The sequence below is a fragment of the Falco rusticolus genome, chromosome 8 (genome assembly GCF_015220075.1).
Source record: "Falco rusticolus isolate bFalRus1 chromosome 8, bFalRus1.pri, whole genome shotgun sequence".
Lineage (NCBI taxonomy): Eukaryota > Metazoa > Chordata > Aves > Falconiformes > Falconidae > Falco > Falco rusticolus.
The window spans coordinates 21,142,019-21,169,011 of record NC_051194.1 but is presented as its reverse complement, the minus strand read 5'-3'; the positions used below and the strand labels follow the sequence as shown (position 1 = coordinate 21,169,011).

Genomic DNA, 26,993 nt, shown 5'->3' with positions numbered 1-26,993 from the left:
GAAGAGATACCTGTATGTGCTCCCAGAGCAGCCCATGTGTCTACACCTGCTCCGTGGGCAAGGCATCCATTCAAAGCACGGGCAGGCCAGTGCTTTTGGCACCCGGCAGGGTGGCTGAGCTGGCAGCCCACCTGTGGAAAGGCACTGTGGTTTTCTGGTGCTGTCTGTCTATAGGAACGGGGCTTTCATTTAGCAGGTGCTGGTGGAGATCTGTGTCAGCCTGGCCATCTAGGTCTGGGACCATTCCAGCACACAGTGGAACTGTACTTCAGACCAATTCTCTTTACCAACAGATTCAGCTTTATTGTTATTCTTTTTTACATGATTCTTAGTGCACCATTTCAAATAAACTATCAAACTGTACAAAGAAACAGAGATAAAAGAAGAGGTGACAAAGTTGGGCAGAGGTTTTTAGTGCCATGAACTGTCATGGAAAACAGCAGTCCATAGGCTCTCAAACACTGAAGGTCCAAATAAATCTTATCTTGTTTGTTTAAAAAAATGCTGCAAAATAGAAACAATAAATGACTGTAATTAGCAGCTACAAGATCCTTCAAAACTGGAATTTGATTACTGTGAATGCACCTAGGGGAAAGAAAAGCAATCTGAGATAAAGGACCAAAGCAAACAGCGAAATAAATAAATAAAGTATGGAAGGGCAGTTGTGGCATTGAAATGCAGAGGGATCACTTCTAGCACAGCAGTAAATCATTGGACCACAGACAGCAGAAAGGAACAGAAACACAATTCCCCGCTTAAAACAGTATAGCATGTGCATTGCAAAATGGAGGAAGTACAACATTGATGGGCAGGTGGAATCGCTCCTGCACACAAAGGTTCAGCTGGATCTGAAGCACAGCTCCAATTATGCCTCAAACCCAAAGTGGCGGATGCCATGGGTGCTAAATAAGCAGCCACTTGGCCAGTTTGTCTGAACAAGCAGGAACAGGAGAGCGATGTTTCACAGCAAAGCCAGGTGGGATTTCCATTTGAGTAAAAAAGGAGGGGAAAAAAAAAAGAAAAGATACATAGGCTACTGAATTTTTTAAAAAACATCCTGGTGGGTTGGTCAGACCCTCCATGGTCCCTAGTGTCTTCCCCAGGCAGCTTGCCTTCACTTGCACACTGAGGTTAAAAACCCACATTAAAGTTTCCTTATATATATATATTTATTTATATATATTCATATGTATATATATATATATATATAAAACGGATAAGGTGACAGAGGGCACTTGAGGGCTCTTCTGCCGTGGGCAGATGACCTTCCCACATGCCATGCTGAAGATGCCTCTCGCTCGGTCGGTGACTAGCTCATGACACCCATCCTATCACAGCATGCCGAATGGTGTTCCTTCCAGGGGAGAGACATGCTCCCTGCTGCTCTGTGCCATTCTCTGGGAGCGCTGGTGGTGCCACAGACCATCGTCTTGTCTGAGTTGCCTGCTCTGCCGGTAACTGTGGACATGAACCAGTGGGGACTCCAGGGAGAGAAGGAGGAGGAGAAAGAGGGCTGGTGGAGGAGAAAAGAGCGACCTGGCCCTTGGAGAACCAGCATATCCCTTTGTTGTGCAGTTTGTGGTAGGAGGGAAAGAAAAGCCACTGGTGCTGTTAGGGATGAAGAAGAGATGGCGTGTCTATGATGCTGAAATGCCAGAGCATTGCCAGAGAGTGTCAACTAAAGCTTCTTTGATTTCTTTCACTAGAGCAGTCACTGTATCATACATGTCTACAGTTTTGCTCATGTAATTTCCTAGGTAAAATTGTGCTCATTGATCTAGTCCAGGAGCGCAAAGCATCGCCGGTTCATCCCCCCATGCATGCGTTCCTTGTTAAGTGTTCTGCTCTAAAATGTCCTTTTCTGCCTTACAGCTGATGGACATGTGCCCTTGGCTTAAGGAAGGGCTTGAATGTGTCTTCCGCAAAGCAATGTCGTCAGCTTCCACCTTGAAGAAACTGGTTTCAATTCTCTCCAGGTCATCGGTCCCAACTTTTATCTTCATGCACAGCAGGTTGATGTATGTCTCATAGCGGCTCTTCTGCAGGGAAAGAGGGAACAGAGAGCTTTGGAACAGGGATAACCCACGGTATACATGGAAAGCAAGAGGCAATGCCATCTGCTGCTGCAGCAAAACCCATCCTATATTGTCAGGATCCCACTAATCACAACTAACAAGTACTGTTTAAACACAGCACAGTTCTTGGTCTATGCAAAGCCTGCAAAGACGATCGACCCATTGCTGAAAGGGTTGAGGAGCAAGGGGAAGGTTATGCAAGATTCTTACAGTTGCTCTCACAGGTCTTGACTGCCACTCTGACTGTGTAAGGCAGATACTGGAGGCAAAACAAGACCAAAAATCTGCTCCCTCCTGATTTAGGAGTGCCTCTTGACTGATTCAAATACTTCTTGATGTTGTCTCCACCCAGCGATGCACTTGTTACTGCTGAGCTGTGCTCCCATTGCTCCTCACAGAGCACAGCATAAAGGGAGGCATCTCCTCTCTGCCTGGCCCACACCATTACTTCAGGCTTAGATGGGGCCTCTTTTTACAGACGTGTCTAATATTTGTCCTTTCCCCTAACGTCTCAGAGGCAGCCTATACTCGCTTCTCTGTCAGCATAGAGAAACAAGCATTTCTAGAGCACATCTCACAAGACAGATGAGATGCATTAAGCTCTGGAAGTGCCAACTTCTTGCAGACGTGAAAAGGCAGCCTAGAGAAAATGCTCAGATGGAGACTTCTCTGCAGGCATCCAAAACAAGATGTCTGGAAAACAGGAGGCAGCTGCAAGCAACTATTTGAAGGGTTCACACAAAGACAAGGAACCAGCAGGCAGAAATTGTGGCTTTGGACAGTTAGGCTAGGCGTCACCCGAAAGGGTGGTGCAGCCGTGGTATGCAGGAGGTGGGACATTTCTGACCTTGGAGATAGTTCTGAGACTCAGTCACAAAATGACACATTCAGCTGGGGCTAATACTGGGAGCAATCCGAGCTTCTGCTGGAAGCAGGACCAGAGGCCTCCAGCTGTCCCTTCTCACTGACAACTATGTTGCAGAAATCACACCTTCTGCTCAAATCTCACTGCAACAGATTATCCCGTTTCTCCCACAATTAAACACTTCTTAGACTTTGCAGAGAATTTATAGTTAGCTACATGCATCCTTTGTCTGTTACCAACTGTAATGGTTTTCATGCTTTTTAATGGTTTTTAATTTTTTTATCATTATTTACAGAAATGGTTGCAGCAAAACAAGATTAATTCTCCTAAGGATTCCCTTAGCTTTTTATTACTGTTGCTGAAAAAGACCAATGCACACCAAGAACTGAACCACTTTCTTACTTGGGACCTGAGGAAATGTCAAGTTTCAGCACAGTAAAGGAAGATTTTCTCTCATCAGTTTTCCCCTCCTCTGGTTAGAAATCACAGAGGGGAGGAAATATCTGTTGTTTCTTTTTTTTTTTTAGCTTCAGTGTCAAACAGTGAGGCTTGCTGCTGCCCCAAGATACCCATCCAGCCTGCAAGCCCTTTCAGTCTTTCTCTCTTGTTTCACACTCTCCGAGGCTCACAGCATCTTCTCCAGAGTTCTTAGTTCTCCTCAATCAGCCAAGGTATCATTTATCACAGAAAAGATGAAAGTTCCTTTACCTCAAATATTAGGTAATGTTCCTTGAGCCTGTATTCCTCAGCCTCTTTTGACTTGAGGCTCTTCTCTACAGGATGTAATTTATGCTCTGCTAATTCGTCTGCAATCTGCTTCATTTTATTTTCATGAGACCTCAGCTGTTCCTCCTGCCAAGAGAAGTGTGTCAGGTATTAAAATGCAGGAGTGCAACACCCGAGTGCACCGCCTGCCTGTTGATGTGGGGATCTGTCTCTGCAAGGATGTAAGCATAGCTATTGTGCTGGAGCCAAAAGTGTGCAGTACGTTTGCAGATTCATCTGATAAGGAGTAGCTGAAACACAGGTATTTGAGTAAGATCAAAACTCATCTATTACAAGTGCCAAGAGTAGATTTCTCTGGCACCTGGGCTTCTTTAGCATCATAAACACAAAATGTTCTTTAACATTTAAATACCTTTAACAGCCAGGTACAGCCACCAGTGTCCCCAGAGCTGCTCAGATTGCCCTTTTTTGAGATAAAAGTACCCTCCCCATCTGGGCTCTGAGAAAGGCGACGTCTGGCCACATTTGTTTCAGAAGATAGATAGGAGCTGTATCTCTGCCCTGACTTATCACACTGCCCTCCCCTTTGCTGGGGCCCAGCAGCAGTGTTTCCTATTTTTTGGAGGTGCTGAGGCACGGTGGGCTTTCCCTGGAGAGTGCAAACAGCAGCTACTCTTTGGATGGCAGGTGCTCATTGCTCTTGGTTAACTGAGCCTTAGGCAGCTGTGTTCTGGTGCACCAGCCCCCCCCGTTTCCAGGAAACCTTCCCCGCCAAGTGGCACTCGGACTCCCCCTTTGTCAGTGGCTTTTCGGCTTGAGAAACAACAATGTGCCACCTCCAAGTCCCATGTTATAACCCAAGGATGTAGCCATCTTTTGGGCTCAGTAGCACCAACTTTTGCAACTCTGGCAACAGAAAGGTGCCAAGATGTGATAAGCAAAGAGTAATGGACAAGCCAGAATCAACAGCCCCTCAGGCAGGGGCGTATGCATAGGGCTGCTTTATAACCACTGCAAAGGAAGCACTGACCAGACATCGGGATTTGCCATAGTCTGTCCAAGGTGCCCACCCTACTGCCCTGTTCCTGCCCTGAGCACCTGAACGTGTCCAACAGGCAGGGCCAGGGCAGCGGCAGACAGGCTCAGCCCGAGCTGCTGAGCTATGGGCTGCAGGGCTGGCTGAGCCCCAGGCACCCCTCCATCGCTGCATCTCTCACACGTTACCTGGCACAGCTTGGTCATGGATGAAGGCAGGAGCGGGCGGCAGAACTTCTTCATGGAGCAGATTGCAGCCGGGAAGGCTGGGGCAGAGAAAATGGCAGCAACAAGGTTGATTCGCAGGATCCAGGAGAGCATTTCTTCCTTACTTCTGTCATGGAGGATGGAAGAGGAGAGGGGGTGTCTGTAAATGCTCCTGACCCAGGACCAGATGGCTGAGAACAGCCCTGGAACCACCCGCTCTCAGGTGGCCACCAGTGGCCTTGCTTTGAAGTCATTTCTGTGCCATCCTGGGCTGTGAGCAGAGGGAAACACTGGCTACCTTGGCTTCCCTATGGTGCTCTAACGATTTCAGGGCTGTTGTCTGCCTCTTGAAGCCCTGGCAGTCCTGCCTTCCTCACCAGGTGACTGCATTCCCTGAGGAGCTGGGGAGAGGTAGCATGGTGGCAAGGGCTGAGGATCTCCTGCTCCTTGGAGAGCAAGAGCCACCATCACAGAGGTCCCACAGAGCAGGGTGGACCCCTAATCTGTGTCATTCATGGGACACTGCCCAGGGTCCTCCAACAGATCTGTTCAGGCACTGCTCCCCCCAGCCTTCAAGTGGGCTTTGACTGCACAAATTTGGGTGTCAAGCCATAGCTTGACGTTAGTACCCCAGCCCAACTTACGGACAATGTCGCCTATCTCAGCAGGACACAAGAAACCATCAGACAGAAGATGACTCAGCTACACCTGACACTAGCACAGCAACTTTCCTCTGCAATAGACTAAGGAAGAAAGAAGATACAACCTGGCTGGGGAGACTTCAATGAGCTTTAGACAGTTTCCCCATCAAAAGCCTCTGAGAGGAACCACCAGCTCCTTAGTTCAATGCACCATACAGATTTTCTCCCTTCCCCAGACTGGCAATAGAAGTTAGTAAGTGAGCCCTCTACTCAGCCCTTTAAATGCCAGCCCATCCTGCTCAGCCTACCTCGGTGACAGATGAAAAAGGACCTCCAGGGCTGACACGCAGCTACCAAGTGACAGGTAGAAACTGTGACCCCATGACCGAGCCCTTGGCACAGCCCTACAGCCCTCACCCTCAGCCCTCCTGCCCAGAACCTTCCTCCCCCCCAGTTTGTCCCCTAACATGTGTGTTGGTCTGGCCAGGTTGGAGGGAGGCTGGCAGTGGCTGGAGGTCAGGCTGCCAGCGCAGGTGCTGCATGGAGAGCTGGCACTTACGGGGCCTGGAAGAGGAAGACTCTCCAGTCAGCTGTCTTCAGCTTGAGCACGTTGGACTTCTTGCTGTAGTCAGAGGCTTTTGTGGCTAAGGCGTGGTGCACACGGATGGCATTTTTCAGATCCACTTCAGAGAGGTCTTTGTCAGGTTTATATTCATCCTGAGAAGAGGAACGTTAATTGGATAATGACAACACTAACATTTGTGGGCTACTTTAATGATCCTGCCTTTCTCTCTGTGCTATAATCACAGAGTGCCGAGACCAGGAAAAGCACTGCTTTGTACAGTAAATGCTAGGAGCTGATAATAATAATTAACATCTGGCAACTTCTTCTATCATTAAATTTACTGAGAAGATGTGAAGAAGGAGATGAAAGTTTTAAGCATAATTATCAATAGTTATCTCTAATACAGCACATGCCTGAGGCTTTGGGGGAAGACACAAGACAGGGCCAGGTTTCTTCAGATCTTCACCCACAGCACAGAGCACAAGCCGGGATGCAGCTCCTGGTCAATGGCAGGTATGAGTGAGCGCCTGCCCCGGTGCTGCAGCTTCGGGTGGCAGCGGATCTGGGCTCAGGCTTTGCACCGTCTCGGGCAGCCCTGGCACAGCAGCATTCCTGCAGCCAGTGCACCTCCATGCAGGTGTGGGGCTTGCTGGGCAGTGGCCAGACTGAGTGTGGCCCACCTGAACCATGCTTGGTCTCTCTTTAGTAAGTGTGCCCCCCTGGAATGGTCTCTCATGTAATTCATTAGGCTGGCACTTGCAAACTGCAGCAGAATTCCCTGTATTCCTGCTTGACTTTCTCCCTGAAGGACAATTTCATACAAGCAGGCAATGTAGCAATAACTACATATGTGTATATTTAATAAACAGAGAGAAAATACCAAACATGGTATTCTGAAAGGATGACCTTGGCACAGTAGTTTTTAGGAAAGAAAGGAGTTCAGTGCATCCTATGCTTATCCTTTGCTTTCCCAGTGACTGAGCTCCTGGCCACTTAAAGCAATACTGTCCCTCTCACTCTGCTCCCTTGCCAGCTCAACAGCTGGTCCAGCCAGGTGGTGGGATGGAAGGATGGACAGATGAATGGATGCATGGGTAGGTGGATGTAAGGAAACCTGGCCCTGGCTAAAACAAACCACCATCCCCAGGCCATGTTAGAGGCCATGTCAGGACAGGGTGTCCCTGGAAGGGCCTGCCTTGCCCTGCTGATTACAGTTCAAACCTACAGGACTAATCCACTTTTATGTTTTGCTTTCCTTGACTCCTCCTTGGCTGTCAGCACGGGGATGGCTCTGTCCAATAGTGGTGGTCTATATGTCCCTGCCCTTCCTTAGCTTTCAAGCTTGAGCTTGGTCTGTTCTGCAGATTCGCAAAAACCTGGGTTTTCTTCTTGTGTCCTGGTGGTATAAACCCAGCCATTCAGGAAAAGCCATGCTACAGCCTCCTGGTTGCTAACCCTAGTCAGTAAGGCTGTTCTCTGGTGTAGGGTCTGAAAGGTCTCCCTTCTGTTGCTCTTCAGAACACCAGGGACCAGCACTGCCCAGCCCATGGATGTGGCTCACCCAGACCCTTGCTGCTGATGGGAAATAAGCTTCTGAAGCTTTTCCTTCCTTCCTTTTTTTAAGCAATCATCCCATCCAGGAGAGGGGTTGCCATACTGTGTTCACTGGCATGTGACACCTGGTCTTGTGCAAAGGAATTCCATGGGGCCCAAAGCCCAGAAATGTCTGGCATGGACTCCTGGCTCACCCAACTGCCTTCTTAAGAGTGAACCCCAAAGAAAAGCCCTGGCTTTCCAGCAGAGGAGGGGATCGGTGCCACAGGCACCGCATTCTGGGTAACACCCAGATGGGCTGTGCTGCAGGGCAGAATAAACAGCTTTTCCACAGTGGGGACTTCAATAACCAAAGGAATGGGGTATTCGCCTTTTAACAAAGAAAAAGAAATGCTTTGACTTATGGGGACCTAACATGTTAGCCTACTTGGAAAGTTGCTTGGTGAAGACACTGTTGCTCAGGCCTCATATATTGTAGGGAGACTTCCAATTCTGGCTGGTTTTCCAAGGCTGAAGCTCTTTGGATCTGAATAAATCTGGCTGTGATGCCCACGATCTCTTATTTCAAGACAAGCTTTCTGAAAATGCAGTGCAAACATGTAGGCTTAATGGCATGCAGCAAGGAGAAACTGGTTTGACTAATGCAGATCTTCACCTCAAATGGTATCTCCATCTATTGTCTCCACCAGTTTCAGGCTCACAGGCATCAATGCAGGTGTAAGGACAAGCCAAATCTTTTTCTTTTTCTAACACTGGGCCCAGTAAATCAGCGTAAGGTTGAATCAAGCAGATTGTCTCTCTACCTTCTGCCTTCCAGCTGGTGGAAACAGGCTGTGTTTGCAGGAGTGCATGGTGCTGGAAGCTCACTTTGCACTGGCCGGCTCTGCCAGGAAGCTCCTCTTAATGCCTGTGCTGCAGTAATCACCACACGTACGGCTGCCAATGCTGGGAGACCTCTGTGTGCTCTAAGCAGGCCCCCTCTGCAAACCGCACACATGGCTGGAGCTATCACAGTTCCTGGCACTTACACTGTAGTGCAGGCAGGCCACACCACATAGCCTTCCCCTGGGGAATAACCCCACTACCCTTCAGGAAAGCACATCAGCTCTGCTCCAAAGCCTCCAGCAGGTTCTCTCCATTTTGCCTTACTCCCTTTCTGAGCTTTGATGTAAGTTTGTGTGCATAAACTGCTGCCGAGGAAGAGATATGTCCAAAACCGTAATGGTAACACAGTTGCTTTCAGTGACAAGATTCTGGTTTAAATCTCAAAAAAACTGATTTATACTAAAACACAAGCAGTATCATCTTCGGAGGAACTGCAGGCAATGTTTCGTCCATGCTATAGTACTGCTCACCTTTTTCATGGTGTTATCTTGTCATACGCTTCCTGGCAAAGGGGTTAATTTGGTATCACATGGCTGTTGATTGTTTGTCTTCTGTGTTCTGCACTGTTCAGGCAGGTACTTGCCACTGGTAAACGGGCAAGGTGTGCTGTGCCACACCATACCACCATCACCCTCAGCCCCCAGCCCTTGAATGGTTCATTTTCCCCTTGCTTCTCCAGGTGTAGGATGGTGGGGCTCAGCAAATTTTGGGGTCTGTTTTGGGGATATCTTCCACATTAACTGAGCCCAGGTGTGGACACTTTGTTTCAGAATCCTTCTCAATTAATTTCATTCATTTTCAGCTGTTAATGTTGATGGTGTAGACAGACTGCCCCATTCATGTGCCTCTCCTGTCTGCGCCAAGGCTCTGCTTAAACATGCACAACTAACCCCTTGCCTGGGGCTCCTTTTTGCCACGGCAATGCTCCATGGTGCCTTTGGCTTACCCTCCGGATGCCAGCTCTCCCCTACTGCCCATCCCTGTGGGCAGGTGGTGGGAGATCCACAACTAATATGGGCTCTCCAGCTCAAAGCTCGTTTTGTCAAGAAAAGGCATCCAGCTCTTGTGCCTGCCTTCCTTCATAGGGCACCCCGATAGGGTGAGAGAGCCCAGTGTCCTGTTGTCCTCTTCTCTGGACTCAGCACCAGCCCTGAGCAGTAATGTGAATATGGACATGGAGCTACAGACATTTCTCATGCTCTGGCTTGCATGGGTTTTCCTCCTTTACCTTTTCTTTGGCTCACATCTACCAGCCTGAACAAACCATTTAATAGGGAAAACTAACAACTGTACCCTTTTCAGTCTGGTCATGAACCTGGTGCTCCAAGGAGCACTACCATGGCAAGGGCCTGCCTGCATGGTACAGCACCCATGGCTTGGGGCTGTGCTGGGAACCCCTTCACAGCTGGGGGCTGCAAGAGCAGACCCTGTGGGAAGACCTGCACCTTTTCCAGTACTTCTATATAAAAGCACCTCATGCTTTATAGCTCTCCATCATTCCTCTCAACACCCCTCTGTGTGTGGTGATTAAAGGTTATTATCCCCATTTCACAGAGGTGAAGTAAGTTGCCAAAGGCCATGCAGTGAATCAGTGCCCAGTGCAGATTAGAGCGCAGGAGGGGTGCGCCCTGCTCCCAAGCCTGCATTTCTTCCTCGAGAATGTGCTGCATCCCTTTAGGGGATCAAGAAATTGCTTCAGCAGACTATGCTAGAACACGCTAATCCAGCAATTAACACTGGCGAGTCAATGACATGTGACATCTCTACATCAGCAGGTTTATGGCTGCTGCCTGAATTGCTTCTAACAGACTGACTTCTACTTGTCCACCCAGCCACCTACTCTTCTGCCTATCTTATGTTCACCTCTCTCTGTATCTGCCCATTCCTCCTTCCTGTATATGTATCTCCCCAAGCCTTCACACACACACACATGTGCATGCGCGCCTTCCCTCTCTCTCTTACTCTTATTTCTAGTCAGCTTGCTCCCCAAAACGAAATTGAGAAAAGTTTCCCATTAAAATTATGAGAATTTTCTATTAAAGCCTAGAAACTCAATTTGGTCTGAGCAAAAAACTGGAACAGGCTGAACTTGTGCTCCTTGGCATCAGGTGGGTCTTGAAGCAGGTACTTGCTCCTCTACCTCCACATCAGAAAAACTTTTCCCAGTGATCTGTGTTCAGGCCAGGTTCTACCTTATGTTTATGTGCAGGCATCTTCCGCTGAGAGCTTGGGAGGCTGGCACACCATCTCCTTCCTGCACTGTGTAACTCTCTTGCTCTGCAAACCATTCCATAGGCAAGAAATTGCACTAAGAATCAACAGGGCAGGTGAATGTTTATCCACTCTCTGTTGCGGTGCTGGAAATGTTTGGAAGTGGCAGGGCGAGGACTTTGTCTTCATGGTCTCATCCTTCTGTCCTCTCTCTGCCAGCCTGACAAACACTATCTACAGCCAAGCCCAGCCCAAGAAATCCTCTGAAGAGGACCATTTACAGTCTGGCAGCAGCTCATATCTAAGAAATCCCTCTGCCCAAATCCTTTGCCCAAACATTCCTCAGGTTAATTTTTGCTGTTGTTCCAAATGCTACTTCCTTGGGGCACCCTTGGCAATTCCAGTCCCTCCTGCTAATTACACATCAGTCATGGGTGTTATTTATCCGATATTTTCATAACCTAGCCAAATCTTAGGTGTTTTGCTTCTTCAGTCCTTGGCCATAAAGAAAGCCTTCAGTTAAGATGTTCATGAAGGTCATCTAGATAAGAACACTGGTCTTCTAATTGCCACATCAATCTCATTCTCACTCTTTTTCTGAATTCTAAACACCCAGTACTAACACAACAAAACTATGTTAATATAACAGTCTGGATGGTTACTGCTGCTAGACTTGTACAGCAAAGAAAACCCAACGCCATCAGCAGCAATGACACTCAGTGTTGGCTTCATGGCTCCTTCTACTGCTGTCCAAGCAGCCAAGAACATCTTCAGTAAACTGGATTTTGGTCCAGCACGGGAAGAAAATTCTGTTCTGAAAGTATATTTAATTCCAAATATATACCCCACAACAGACGCACCCCAAGAGACATGCCCTAGAAGTCCTTGGTGAAAAATTCATCTGGATCCAAATGGTTCCTGGGATTTTGATGAAATTGCATATTTTTTTCCATAGAAAAACTGTCATAAAATAAAATGTTGATGGTAGCTCTGCACAAGTTAAATCCTTAGGCATCACCCATGGTCAACATCAGTACCTCTTTGGTGTACTCCATGTGAAGACTCATAATGAGACAAGAGACTGGGTTGTAGGAAAAGTGCCACTGACTTGAAGAACGCCACACTTAGAGGGCTGCAGAAGATCTGTGCTCTCCAGTACGCTGCAGCTTCCCTCAGCTGCAGGGAAGAGTGGTAAGGCTGTAAAAATACCACTTGGCTAAAAGCAGCCCATACTGTAAGTTACGATCGGCTGCTGCCAGATTTCTGTTGGCTTTGTGACATGTGCCATAGGATCTGGCAAAACACAAGAATCATTGGGGTGTGCTATGAGCTCTGAGTCATAATTCCGTGCTGCCCTGAGGATCTTTCTGCCTTTCTTATATAATCCAATGTTTGTTTACTGTCATTGCTTTGGAGATAATACTGCAATACATAGGAACATCTATCCACAGGGAGTGCTGTTCCAGCAAGGTGAGTTCAATGGGTTACTGCACAGCATGTGCTACTAAGGTAGTTCAGACCTAGTTCAGTGGGTTATGCTGTTTCATGATGAACAGACGTTTGGCATCTCTGGCTGGCTCATGCTGACATTCAAGTGAGCCCCTATCCAGACTCCTTGGATTTTCCCACAGAAAAGACTATCCATGAAAATATTCCTAGCATCCAAGTGTCCTGAAAGGTAGAGAGCTGAACGCTACAGCATGCAGGGAAGCTCTTCTGTAGTGACTTTGCCTCCCATGAGGACCTGGGACCTATACTTGTGCTGACTAGAGGTGACTATGAAACAAACCAAGACGGAGACAGAAAGTGTCACTTGGCAACCCATGGAAGGACACAACAAGGTCCTGAAGGAGAAGATAAACTTTAAGCATTTAAGTCCATACCAGATTCATGAAGCTCCTCATAATCAGAACTATGCCAGCAAATAAAACAATAGGCAGGATAAGACTGGTCTGATGATCTGCCTCTTCATATTGCATGTCTCACGAACATCCTATTTCACCTATTCCATATCATCTGTTCAATCACCCTCCCCAATAGCTCCTACTTGCTGGAACACTTTTGTTGAAATCTTGCCTCAGCGTTCCCTCTTTCATACTTCTTCCTGTATGGTCCTCTTTTCCAGCTATGAATAGCATCCTTAGCATGACCACCACTACCACCAAAGTTGACAGTATCCTCCAGTTCTGTATGCTGGTCTCTGGAGGAGTGCTGTAGATGTCCATGCATGAATTAGGGCATGGATTCACCTCTACTTGCATCTATGGGTCTCCTGCTTAGGAGAGCATGACTGCTTTGGAGACAGAATGAAACAGCAAATGGAATAGTCCACCACAGTTACCTTTTGTAAATAAAGGACAGTCCCTTTAAGCACAGCATAAAATTTCTTCCAACCTCTTCTTCCTCTGGGAGCTAAAAAAGGAAGAACATTTAATGATACATGTCTGCTTCTGCCAGTGCTGCCTGACCTTCATATTTCTGGCCAAAACTAACCCTTCTTCTGACCCACTGCAGGCATGCACTGATGCTCGGACCTCACACACCTCCAGGCTATTGCCTACGAGTGGCTTGTCTGCAGGGGCACATGTCTGAGAGACACAGGCTGGGAGATGCAGCCTCCCAACAGGAACACAGGCAGGTCAAAACCAAAGAAGAGCTGGTATAGGGGTACCAGTGGACATGTGCAGAAAGTCTCTGCTCCTCCAAACCCGTTTCATTTTCCTTGGACTAAATGCTTGAGGAGCAGAGACATTTCCTGAGCTCCTTTGCTTCAGATGAGTTAGGCAGACATACCCTGGATAAGGCAGCTTCTGTTCCACTTAGAAGGGAGCATTACCACTAGCCATCTTGATGGACTCGGGGACAAAGAGCTTGCTGGAAGCTGGAGAGGGGTGGGAGGTGAGGGGGGAGCCATCTGCATCACCACAAGACAGCCGATCCTCCAGGCATGGGCTATTAAGAAAGTGCTGGAAGCAAACAAGGCCTTTGGTGGTAATCTCTACTCAAGACTTTTAATTGGTTGCAGTGACTGGGCCAATTGTATCAATTAGCAAAAGGGGTTATCCAAAGTTTCATTAATCTCTGCTCATTAACAGTTCCCAGATACATTTTCCTTTACCATTCCTGTAATCCCATATGCTGGCAGCAGAGCTATGAGGCATCCTGTTGCCCAGCCAGCATATGGCAGCTGTGTCCAGCACATGGCAGCATATGGACAGGAACAAAGCTTTGAGGACCAGACTGTCCCCAAGGTCAGGGCTGGGGTGGACAGCTGCTGTGGAACCAGCCTCACCCCACTGCTCAGAGTGTGGAAGTCAGGATTATGCCCATGCACAGGATGGAAGACCAGATCTATCTGTGTGGGACAGGCACTGTTAGGTTCCTTGGCAGTGAGAAGGGAAGACTGAGGCCTCCTGAAAACATTCATGTCTACAAATACCTCACAACACCCTCCTTTCCCTGTGTCCTGGCACTCGGGGATCTGGGAATCTCTCTTGTGTTCCCTGGGAAGCAGTGGGGAAACGCCTTCAGCAGGAGAGCCAGGAAGGTGGCTAGGGCAAAGCTCTGGGACCACCTGGGGCACACCTCCTCCTACCCCATTAACACGTACTTCTCTTCCCATCCATGTCTGCATGGGTTTTACGCGTGAGGACACCGTGCTTGTAGGTGACTGCGTTCAGTGCTTGGGGGATGTCCAGGAAGGGGTTGCTGCTGTCAACAATCCTTGTCATTTTCTTCGCACTGGCTCCAAATTTGTCATCTACCAGCTCGGAGAGTGATTTCCTCAACTCGTCCTCATCACTTGGAAACAAAGTCAGAGAAGAGATTGAGTGGAGGACACGTGGGTTGGGTCACAGTGTGCCCTATCTGCTTTGGTTCTAAAGAGAGTTACTTATTAGGAGACTAGTGAGAGAAAGAAAATGAAAGGAGATGCAGGGACTGTAACACACAGAGTGTGCCAGTGGCGGTGATCTGGACATAGCTGGGAGGAGCACAGGTGACAGGTAACTGTCCCAGTGGTCCCACTGCAAGGTCACTCAAAACAGGTAAGGGAGTGGGTACCTGAACACCATGAAACTGCAGGCACACCACTGCTGAGGACTACAAGCATCTCACAGGGTGAGTCTCCAATTCTGTACCCTAAAATCAGAGCTTAATGATGTCTTTTGCTGAAGACCAGGTACCACCGGGGTGTCTCACTCCCTGAGAGGCAGTCCCTGGGGAGATAGTTAGTAGATACTAAACGAGCTTGAAGAATATCCTCTGCATCTCTGAGGAACAAAAGCTCTTCAGACATTAGGGAAATAGGCCACTTGATCAAAAAATCACAAACCCTGGAACAGGTTACACATCAGCTCCCCATTTGTGTCCTCAGGATGGGCCAGCAGAGAGTGAGAAATGCTGCTCATTTCCATAAAAACTGCTTCTCCCCACAGATCTCCTGGGCCTGGACAGAGAGGGCTGAGCAACTTAGGGAAGCATCCGATGATTCCACCAAGCCTGCCTCTTCCTGTTTGGTGTAAAATCTACTCTGGCACATAGGAACTACACCCTGTATGGGAAGTTACATTTCCCAGTGTCCCTGGGACACTAAGGAGGGAGAGAGCAAACAGGGAATTTCTGCCCTGTGTGATATGTGCTAACGTCTAAATGGTATGAGTGGTCACCTTAGGCTGCAGATTAGACTGGGACCAAACCTCAGCTGAGGAGTGACCCAGGAATGATCCACCAGCTGGGACGTGTACAGTAAAATGCCACACTTCCTCTCCTGAAGCAAGTAGATGGCCAAAGTATTAGACACCTCTTGGAGGAGAAGGATGATTTCTCAGCCCTCAGCACCCACAGGAGTCCTGGGGCTCAGGCAGAGACCAGACACTATGCCTGGGTGGGAAGTTAGTGGGGCTCAGTTCTCTGAGCTGTACTGGAGGGACTCCTCTGAGCTCCTGCTTGCTGCTGGGATGATGGTTGTCCACCTGCCTGTCCAACTGGGCTTTGTGAGCAAGGGCACTTCAGTCCCCAGGATGGACAAGGGCAGAAGGCAGAGGCAAGCAGGGAGAACAGGGTCTTGCCTGTGCATGGTTACGACTCAGCACCACTTGGTGCCTTCTGAAAGAGAACCAGGTACCCCACGTCTGGGAGCATCTGTCCCATGGCAGAGCAGCCCCTCCTTGCAGCTTGTCCCTCTGCCAACAAGCAGGACAGCCTGCAGCACAGCAGGTCCCAGGCTGGCATGAGGTGAATGAGGAGGTGCAAGGATACCAGCAGGCTGGGTGGAGAAGGGCTGATGCAGGGCTAGATGCTGCCGACTGGAACCACACCGCTGCCACAGGATGCGGGGGTGCTGGCATCCCTTGGCTGTGCCCGAGCCAGGGAGTGTGCACTGGCAGGCATTGTGTAACCACTGCCCGCACCCAGCCAGCAGATGCACTTCTGCTGAACTCTTACATAAACCATCCCACCGGCACCTTCTGCCGAGCCACAGAGCTCCCTCTCACGACTACCGCCCCGCCAACCCGGCCTCGGCTGCAGGGCTGGCGTGGCTGCTCTCCTCTCCCACAGCGGCCGCGCAAGATTATTTTTAAAGTGAAACTGATGCTACGTGACCTGCTAGGAAACCACTGCCCTGCCAGGGCCACTGGCTGGCTGCATCCCTGCCAAAGGAGAGACCAGCCCGCAGCAAGCACTGCTGCCGTGGGGGCACGGCTGGCAATGGAGGCTGCTGCTCTGCAAAGCTTGACACGGATAGCTGGGGAGGAAGGAAGGGTCAAACTGTCTCCAGACACATTTCTGGCTAGGACAACATGAGGAGAAGAGCAGGTGACCGAACTAATGGCCCAGAAGGTTCTGCTCAGTCCCATGACCCTCTGGAGACAAGACAGGTCTGAGGCTAAGAAGGGGCAGAGAGGAGAGATGGGCCCTGGGGTCTGTCACGGGCTTTCCCATGGCAGCGGTGGGGGGGCGCTGGGGCTGGGGCTGGGGAGAACAGCACACCCCTCCCTGAGGGCCCTGTGCTCAGGGCAGGCGGTGGGTGGCACAGCAGGAGGAGGACTGAGGAAGGTGCTGTATCAACTTGTCATGGAAGCCAGCTGTCCCCAGACTTGTTTCGGGGTTAACAAATGATCTGGAGGAGGAGACAGAGTGCACTTCACGTTGAGTTTGTGGATGACATGCAAGTGAGAGGTGCAGGGCCAGCGCTCGGAGGGGCAGAGCTTTACCCCAGTGCCGCACTAGGCTGGGGGGGCTGCGGGGGGGCGGCCGGGCTGCCCGGCTGAGGAGCAGCTCTGCAGAAAAGGCCCTGGGGCTCCTGGTGAAGACGAGGTTGAAGAGGAGCCAGCCTGTGTGTCCTGGCAGAAACAGAGACCAAGCGCATCCCAGGCTGTGTAACAGCGGCACAGCGAGGAGGCTGGGAGAAGTGACCATCCTTCTCTGCTCTGCACTCACTACATTATGTCTTGATACAGCAAACAGTACTGGGTGCCCCGTACAGGAAAGGGCATCAGCAAGGTGGAGAGAGTTCAGCAGAGGCTGCCAAGATGCCTGAGGGCTGGAGCGCTTGCAATATAAGAAGGGACTGGACTTGTTCAACCCAGAGAAGAGATGGCTTTGGGGAACCTCATGGCAGCCTTCCAATATGTGTGAGGAGGTTATCCAGGGGACAAAGCCAGGCTCTTCAGTATGGTGCATGGCAGGAGGACAAGAGACAGTGGCCATAAGTCAAAACAACAGCAGTTTCAAATGGGTAAGAAAAAAAATGTCAGTCTCAGAATAATTAAGCACTGGTTCATCGATCCAGAGGGGCTGTGGGTTCTCTATCCTTGCAGGTTTTCAGGATCAAACTGAACAACAACCTGAGCACCCTGGTCTGAATTCAATGCTGACCACACTTTGAGGAGGAAGCTGGGCTGGAGATCTCGCAAGGTCCCTTCCTGCCTAAGTGATTCTGATACTATTTCCAGAAGAAACTATGTGGAAGAGATGGAAAGTCTCAATGGCCAAAATAACCCCAGATCATCAGCTCCTTATGCAAAGACCTCTGAAACACCTGGACAGGGACCAGTATTTTATAGATGTTTAATAGCAAACAAAGACGGCATTCCCTTCCTTTAGACATGCCTGTGGAACCTGTGTCCACAGACTGCCACCAACCTCCCAGTTTGCTCTTGTGTCTAAGCCATAAGTAAACCCAGCTTGCCTACAGGAGGGACTTCAGTGCTTAAGGGTTTGGCAGGAAATATTCTGGGAGCTTCTGGGGCTACAAACAGGACTCAAGACCTGTCAGCTACTTTGAAAGACACACTACCTCTCAAATGCTTAACATATACTTACATGGCCCACTCCAGCTTCTCATTCTTGATGGAGTTATATAGTGTCTGAAACAAGAACATGGAATTAGCTGTGTCTCTCATGGAAGACATGTATGGGTTGCGGAGACCATCTCCTCCACACCCTATCTGTGCTCTTGGAGAGATACCTTCCTTGCTGAACTGTCCTGGGGAAGTATTCACCATAAGCAGGACAACTGCTGTCCTGCTGGACCCTTTTTTGTCTATGTGCTACACCAGGTATTGGACTGAACACATAAACAGCTGAGGGGTTGCTCAGAAGCCTGTATATGAAATTTGTAATTCTTGGTGTTGTGCCTAGTCCTGAGTGAATCCTGGTCTAGACAAAGATGGTAGAAGACTGCGGGGTATGCCAAGATACCTCCAATGTCTTGACTAGGGGAAAGTGACAGTGGAGGATTGAATGCTGCCCTGAGAAGCAGGAGAGGGATGAATGATCTTGGGGATCAGCTTTTCCAGTTCCTCCTGTGCAAAATTCCAGAGGCTTCCTTGGGGCACTGGGAAAGAAGCAGGAATGGGCTAGGAAAGCAGAATGTGGAGGTGGCCCTGATCATACTGAGGGGAGGGGTGAGGTCTGCTGGAAGACGGGGGTATCATCTAAAGCATGACATGACCCCCGTGACGTAACACTGGTCATTTGAACCTCCTTCCATACAGAAAAATCCAGGTCAGGCTGCTGGACCTACAGCAGGTGCGGACCACTGTGGTGCTGCTAAACGATATGGAAGGAGAAAATGCTCACTTTGGGGTGCTTAACCAATATTCCACAGTACTGAACAGAGAAAAGTATCAGTGCCAGATGGTCACATCTAGGGGTGAGGGGATAACTGGTGCATTGTCTGGTGCATCACAGAACTACCATGGGAGACAGGGACCCTTGGGACGCTCTGAAGGCAGATCTGCCACTAGTCTGGATAAAACATGACCAGGGAACAGACCTCTGGTGGATCACTGCAAGTTAGCAGAAGCTATCCATGTGCGTGCACTGGAAAATGCTGATTTAAGGGCTCAAAGCATCCCAGCAGGACAAGGTGGCACTACGGTAATAATGACAGCATCCCACTGTCTATCTATATCATGTTACCTTCAGCAAATCCTTTGCAAAGTCCTTCCCATCATTCAGCCCATCCAGGTTTGCTATGAACTGTTGACACGACATCTTTTTGCCAATATTCTGTAAGGCAAAGAAGCAGTTCATTAAACTTCTGGAAAGTTTACACTTTAATCAGTGTCTTATAAAGAACAATTGTACATGTGACGGTGAAGCTTGCATTTGCCCCAAGAATGCAAAGCTGAAAGGTCTTCTGCTCTGATTTTCTATTGGGCTCTTTGCTTTTTTGCTCATCAGCATTCAAATGTTTCAAATTACCTCTTTCTTAATGGTGGATATAAAACGCCTGAAAACAACATCTCCAGTTCTTCCTCCAAACTTTCTAAGTGATCTCACCTCTGGTCTCCAGGTTGGTCCTGGTTACAGGACCTGTGTCTCAAAGCTCAAGACATGCACTCACTGCCTTGAAATTGCAATGCCTGAATGGGTCCCCAAGCCTGCTGTACGTGAAATTGCATGTGTACTGTCAGCCTCTGAAGACAGCCAACGGTGGGCAATAGCTTGTCTTTCACGGAAACTGTTATTTTTTTATTGCCATTATGAAAAGAGATGATCCAGCTACTGGTGCTGCGTGCACTCAAGTGCTGTGGCATGTGAGGGAAATGCACAGACACTGGGAGAATCCCACAACCTGGAGCACACTGATCACCAGCTAATGCCAAGACTATTTGGTGCTAATGCTGCCAGGTCATCTAGATTGCCTGATGTCAGTCTGTGGCATCTGTCTTCCCAAACCCTTTACTCCTCACCATGGTCAGGTGAGACACTTTCCCAGCCTGTGAGGGTCAAGGGGCTGGAGGCTGGAACTCTTTTTCCAAGCCTCCCTCTCCAAGGGACTGGAGCAGAGGAGTGGAGCAGTCAGTGAGAACTGTAGTTTTCTGAAAGAGAAGTCTGACACCACAAAGGAAAAACAGGTGTCTCCAGTGCCATGTCATACTGCAGCCTTCACACAGTGAAATCCCCAAGGACAGACCCCATAGTGACACCGCATGGAGTGGACAGTGGGGTTGGGGAGAGGACAGCATGAGCTGCCACCAGTGTTCTTAAGGATCCTGACACTGGGTGGGCTTTGCATCAAGCCATGCAACCCAGAAGGACCTGGGAGAACGGCCAAGAACAGCAGAGCCAGGACCCTACTTAGCATCTCAATGAGGAAGAAGGGCCTCACTGCATCACTGGATCACTGGGAGGGGATGAAGCTGCAGCAGATGATACAGGAGGTGCCCTGAAGGGGAAGAAGTGTTCTCTGTGCAAGAAAATAACTTCTTGAGACTGAAACCAGAAACCCCTGCCCACAAACATGCACAACAGATGACCTGCAGGCTTCTCCCCCAGTGAAGTGTAGTGAAGGCTTCTCCCCGGCAGAGAGTGAGGGCTCGGGATGGCCCCACACACGCGCTGGCCACCTGTGTGTGCAGACACACTCTTTGGCTACGCAGGGAGCCAGCACTGCACAGCTCTGTCTGATAGTCTTAATTATGCCTCTTGTTGAGATCAAGAAAAAGAGGAATAAAGCACTGCTACAAATCTGGAGTGCCTGGGGACACAACATGAGCCTCAGCCATCTTTGCCTTCTCACAGGGGAGCTTCTGGCTGCTGCCCATAACCAGACCCCATAGCTAGAGGCTACTGCCAGCTAGTGCTCAGTGGGTGCACACAAGCTGAAGAGCTGCAGGGAAACCTGCAAACACGCTAGGTTTTTCAGCAGAGGGAAGAGAGATAGCAGAGGGAAGAGAGATTTGTGTACTTGCTGGCTGGTGAATTACGCAGGGGGGCAGAGAAAAAAAAATCAGCAGCACAATGCCATGTGGATAGAGAAAGGAAGGAGAATGACAAAGTACATTAAGAAATGCAGTAATGAACCTCCACGAGGGAGGGAATTTGAAGGTGAGGCAGGGAGTTTGGAGGTGAGGTAGGTATGTTGCCTGAGACTGAGGCACCATATTACTTTGCAGAGAGAGAAGGTGACTAGTTCTACCCCTGCCTTCAGGCAGAAGAGCAGAGCGCACAGCAGATCTTTCTGCCTGCAGAGATCCTGTTGCAGTGATCCAGCAACGAATGCAGAGACCAACACATTTTAGCAAGAGTGGATACAGGATACAGACAGATAAAGTGCACAAGTTACCAGCCTCACAGATCCTTTTTTGGGTTTCTTGCATATTGTGTCCAGGACATATATTGATCCCAGGGGTTTTTATTCTGTGATCTTCCTCTTTCTCTCATGCAAGAAGATCTCTGAACTCAAACTGAGAAAGCAGCCACATCATGAAAAAGCAGCTAATTGCTGAGCAACTGAGAATGATGAAAACATACCCTTTCTCTGACAGCCAGAAGAGGTGATGGGAAAGCTCCAGTAAGGATGGTAATACTGTGACTCGGCTCATTGGGTAAGTGTGTTGAAGCACTGCAGAATTGGGGGCAGGATTCAGGCTGGCTGTCAGTAGGACTAAGCACAGGATACTGGGTGGCTCAGAGGCAATACAACCCCAAGTCAACAGTATCTTAACACTTCAGCTTGCTGCTTTGAGAAACGGGCTGGAGCCAGCCACTCAAATATAAAGCCTGCATGTGCCTGCAAATCAACACCAGCTGAAAAGAGAAAACAAAAAAACACTCCAGGACACAGACTTTGCAGCTTCACTTGACAAACACTTGCAAAGAAACAGTTCTATGCTCACAAATGCTTCATTATCAACAGCACCAGCACCAGGGACTGCCTGAGCCTTCGCATACTGGAATGGTATTTAGCAAGTATGGGGAATCCCAGGAACAACTCTGGAAAGGGCCACTGTGAGATCACTATGATGATCAGCAAGATCATCACATGTGGACATAATCTTCAGGGGAATGTATCTGCACACCTAAAGGTCAGATGTTGTATGTCCCTTGCAGATATATCCCCAACAGAGGCATTTTTCTTTTTTTGTGGTGCATGAGTCACTTACCAGCAACAGTACAAGCCAGAGAGGCTGCTTCACAGCCACACATACCTATTATTCCTGATATGACCCCCTGGCAGAAAAGAACTTCATCCCATCTTTGCTTGCTCCAGAGCATGCAGCAAAGCATAAGAAATCACTGTCGGACAATCAGCAAGCACCCTGGTGTGCTTGGATGGAGAGTGAGTGAGCGAACAGTGGATTAAATAGATGAGAAGGGATGGATAGCTAAATGGAAGTTAGCTCTGGGGACATGAGAAGGACATGAACCTGTTGAAGCAAGTCCAGAGGGGGCCACGAAGGTGATCAGAGGGCTGGAGCCCCTCTCCTACGCAGACAGGCTGAGAGGGCTGGGGTTCTTCAGCCTGGAGAAGAGAAGGCGCTGGGGAGACCTTATAGCAGCTTCTAGTACCTAAAGGGGCTGACCACAAAGCTGGAGAGGGTCTTTATACAGGGGCATGCAGTGATAGGACAAGGGGTAATGGCTTTAAGCTTGAAGAGGGTAGATTTGGATTATATGTTAGGAGGAAATCCTTTCCTGTGAGGGTAGTGAGGCACTGGCACAGGTCTGGAAGTGTTCCAGAACACATTCCTGGAAGTGCTCAAGGCCAGGCTGGATGGAGCTTTGAGTAATCTGGTCTAGTGCAAGGTGATCCTGCCCATGGCAGAGGGGGTGGAATTAGATGATCTTTAAGGCCCCTTCCAACCCAAACTGTTCTGTGATTCTGCGATTCTATGAATGGGTAAAGACAGTATGAGAACGGATGGACAGAGGCAGGTGGGTGCAGACACTGTATGAGAATGGAGAGATGCAGAGACAAGGCGCATTGACAGTGGTTAGAGTGCATAAAAATAAATTAGGAAGTATGAGACTGATCTGATCGTCAGTAGACAAGGCTGATTTGGCCGTCCCACTGTTTCAACCCACTGTAACTCCCCTGCTTACATTTGGGTTCTGGCATCCTCTGGGCCTCAGCCAGCTGCTGCTGAGCTGACTCACCCAAGATGATTGCAGACCATCTCCTTAAGTGCCCAGGATGGCTCTATCCACCTCCAGAAGACACTGGGCTGTAGCTTGGCATGCCTTAGCTGCTGCCGGGTCCCAGCATTAGGAGGCTAGGCAGGTGAGTACAGAGCTGGGTGATCAGTGGGAAAAGCAGGTGCTGTGCTAAAGCCCGAGGAGGAGAAGCAGGTTCCTGGGAGCCAGAGGCCGTGAAGGGTGGATGGCGGGGGTGCTCTACCCAGCGAGGTATTAAACCACTTGAGCTTCTGGGCTGGAGGCCCCAGGCATGAAACACCTCAGCTGCGAAGTGGTGAGTGGAGTACATCTCCTGTGAGGTCCCCAGCATAAGTATTACTGTGCTTGTACTCAGGCTCTTTTGACCTCCCCCAAATACTCATCTTCAGGGGAAAAAAACCCAAAAGTGAGGGTCACTGGACCAAGATGTCTGGTAGTGGACGTGATCTAGGCTACAGAAACAAAATCACCCTGATGCAGGGAATAAACCCACAAGACTTTGGGTACCAATGACCCCTGGGCCACGCAAAGCTGCTGCAGGCAGACTGGTGCCACTCTGCAGGTGACACCACCAGATGCTTGTGCCTCAGAGCTTTTCAGCTCTGCCAGTGCTACCAACACAGCAGTACTGCTAACACCAAACCATAAGCTTGGTTCAAGGAGAATATCACAGGGTTTGCAAGATTAATAGCGATCAACACGTGGAGTTAGAAGCTGCCAGGGATCCCATTTCAAGCTTTGTTCAGTGGCCATGAGAACCGCTGACCTGCTCTCTGAACAAATGCTAAAGCTTGTCACATTACAATGTGACTCTAGAAGCTGGGCTTTACCCAAGTACCACAACGCAACCATGAGTGCTAGTGATGCGCAGGTGACAATTTGCCACTGCCCTTCCATGGCCAGCAGCTCTGAACAAGGGATAACAGTGATGGTTGAAAAGGAAAATCCCAGAGCTTTGTCTCCAAGGGGCAGAGACGGAGCAGAGGAGTAGGTATTTTGCTGTAAGATCTCCTGGGGTTCAAAAAGCACCAGCAGAGCCAAGGTAGAGAGTTGCAACAACCTGGATTATACCAAAAGGCCTGTAACGTCTGTTGGTGACTGCTGGCTTTTAAACACCAACACCAGGTGATTCTGTGAACATGGAATGCCTCACTTTAAAGACAGTAAGTTTTCTGGACGATTTGGAAACAGAGTCTGGGTGCACTTGTGGTAGAAATTCAACAGTACTAAGGCAAAACTACAGTGTGGCCAGGTGCAAATATGTTTTAAAGCCAGTCTCATCACTTTTAAACCTGGCCTCAGTGTATGTCATGGTCACTACTGGAATGGTGAAGCAGCCTATCGTAGAGACACTGCTGCAGGGAACTGCCCCTTTACAGAGACACATCAGCCACCTTTTCCTAATCAAAAGGGATTTCCCACTCCATGGCAATACACAGTAAAACACCGGAACACGCACACACACAATATTAAAAAAGGAAATAAAATAAAAAGTGATATGCAATATCATGACAGCATCTTTAACAAAAAGGGGTGTGAGATCATGTCACCCATTCTTCTTTACACAAGCAGAATTTCATGTGATGCATATCAGCTGCCAATGGGTTGCTAAGTAGTGAAGGACACTGCACAAACACTTAGAAATCCAGACAAACAAAAATCCTTATTTTTTTAACACAGAAAAAAACAAGTCAAATGCCAGTGCTTTAAAGCAAAACACTAGAATGACTGCACTTACCACCTGGTAAAGGATTAAAGAGCAGAAAGAGAGGTTCCAGGAGCAGAAGGGAGGGGGAAAAAAAAAAAAAAAAAAGAAGGAGAGGGAAAAGAAGAAATTAATGTTACACATGCAGAAAACTAAAGAGAAGATCTTTCAAAGAAAAGCTCAGGCATTTCTACACCTGGTCAAAAGCAAGCTATTTTTAATTTGCCTTGATAGCACGAGACCATTTCTTCTTACCAGGTCTTTTAACCAGCTTGTCAACAAAAAATTGAAAGGTAAAGTTTTGGGAGGTTTAGGGTTTTGGGGCCTTTTCAATAATTTCTACATTCCCAAAGACATATTTTGGAAATATTTTTTTAAATTAAAAATACTACACAAAATAAGACTATTTTGAAGTGAAGTTGCATAGTTTGCTTTCTGCCACAATGCTGCCTTTGCTACTAAAAGAAATGCTTTGACGAAAATACTTCCTTGGCTCCAACCACTGTGGCTGAAGGATGAATGCTTTGAGAGACCCTCCCAGCAGCCGGCCCCACGGCTGTCCCACTGCCTCCAAGAGACACTTGGTGGACATTACTGGCAGCCATGTGGGTGGGAATGGACCCAATGGCCAGTGTGACGCTGGTCACAGGCTGCCTGTTCCCCAAAGGGTGAGGACGTGGCAGCTGTAGCCAGCCTGGTGCAGACCACAGTGCACATCTGGAAAGGATGCTCTTGCAGAAACCAGTAATTCCCTTCACTGACTGAGGTGTTCACACTTCGCCACTGTCATGATGGCAGCATCTGTATGGTAATGATGGGGAGGGTCTCCCAGATGGACTGTCAGGATGGCACAGGTGAAGCTGGTGACCTTGGCACCTTTCCCATCACAGGTAAAGAGCACTCGTGTAGTGTCCTCTCCCCACCCCCATAGTATGCAAAAAAAGAGCTGACTGTAGCCTAATGTCCCCTCTTTAACAGGCTAATGAACAGAAATTCAGGGCAAGCTTCTGTAGATGCACAACAAGTTGTTACTAGCTGGAGGCAGAAGAGGACTCTGACGATACAGCTTGGAAATCATGGGCTTGTGGGGCAGAAGAAGGGTGTGTAGGTTTCACATCCACAGGCTGATACCACAAGCCAGCCCCCTGTGTCCCCTCTATCTTCACACAAGTTCTGGGGAATCTTTGGCTCCAAGTCTGAGCTCTCAGAGGGGCTATGAAAGAAGGTACTTCAGTGACCTGAGAGGTGAGGAGCCCCCTCTACCCCTGGAAAGGAAACACATCCCCCTGAAGCTCACAGCCATGCTCTATGCCTCACCATAAGGCTGGAGAGCAGGGAGGAGATCTGGGGTCAATGGTAACTATCGCCTCCCACAGCATCAAGCAGGGCACAGAATCCATGCGTGCTCCCAGACGTGTGCTATGGCAGGGGTCTGCAAGGGTACATGATGTCCCAGAGCTGCCCTCTATGCCTATCTCCCCCCACAGTTATTTTTCCTCCCACTCTGCTGTGCTCTCTACACTGTGGTTGACCTTTTAGGAACAAATCCAACCTATGCCACCTGAAAGAACCTCTAAAAGGTGGCCAGAGATCTTACAGCCTCTGCTGTTTTCCAGCCACACTCCTGGGCACTGAGCTCTGCTCACACTGCTCTCTGTCCAGAGGTCTCTCTGATAGGACACTCCCCAGCAGCTGGCTGTAATGACTTGGGGGAAAGGAACAGCTGGGACTTACTTCATGTTTTTGGAAGGAAAGATCAAATCGAGACCTGTATGAAACCACTGATCCCTTGCAGCAGTTTCTGGGATGAGGGAAGCCGCAGGTGTCTGCACTGCAAGAAGCAGCATCACAAGTGGTGCTGCTGCTTGCCAGCCCCACAGAGACTGGTGGTGAGGACCTCTCCATGAGAGCTCCCAGGACAGGGCTGATGCAAGCAACAGGTCCTGGGTAGAAAGCTGCACTGCCTCTGCCTGTGTAAGATAACTGATGTCAGCAGGAGATATGCCTTTGGGTCGAGAGTGGAGCGACACTAAAAGGACTGTCCCCAGGTATGGGCCTAGCACCCAAAATTCCCCCTAGAGCTGGTAAGAGGACTCTCTGCCAGCCTATTTCA

At 49.0% G+C, this 26,993-nt stretch overlaps 1 protein-coding gene across 4 annotated transcripts in view; it reads right to left on the bottom strand.

Annotated features, from left to right (window-relative positions):
- Positions 1 to 277: 277 nt before the first annotated feature.
- Positions 278 to 26,993, bottom strand: part of PSD2 (pleckstrin and Sec7 domain containing 2) — a 78,902-nt gene continuing 52,186 nt past the window's right edge. For 3 of the 4 annotated variants that reach the window (XM_037397593.1, XM_037397591.1, XM_037397590.1), the window contains 8 exons: positions 19,192 to 19,282; positions 18,091 to 18,134; positions 14,375 to 14,565; positions 13,106 to 13,176; positions 6,109 to 6,266; positions 4,891 to 5,035; positions 3,649 to 3,792; positions 278 to 2,039 (listed from right to left, as the gene is read on the bottom strand). In XM_037397593.1, coding sequence (XP_037253490.1) covers positions 1,833 to 2,039; positions 3,649 to 3,792; positions 4,891 to 5,035; positions 6,109 to 6,266; positions 13,106 to 13,176; positions 14,375 to 14,565; positions 18,091 to 18,134; positions 19,192 to 19,282 — 1,051 coding nt within the window. In that variant the 3' untranslated portion in view covers positions 278 to 1,832. The remainder of the gene's footprint in view (positions 2,040 to 3,648; positions 3,793 to 4,890; positions 5,036 to 6,108; positions 6,267 to 13,105; positions 13,177 to 14,374; positions 14,566 to 18,090; positions 18,135 to 19,191; positions 19,283 to 26,993) is intronic. The other variant, XM_037397592.1, reaches the window with a different exon arrangement.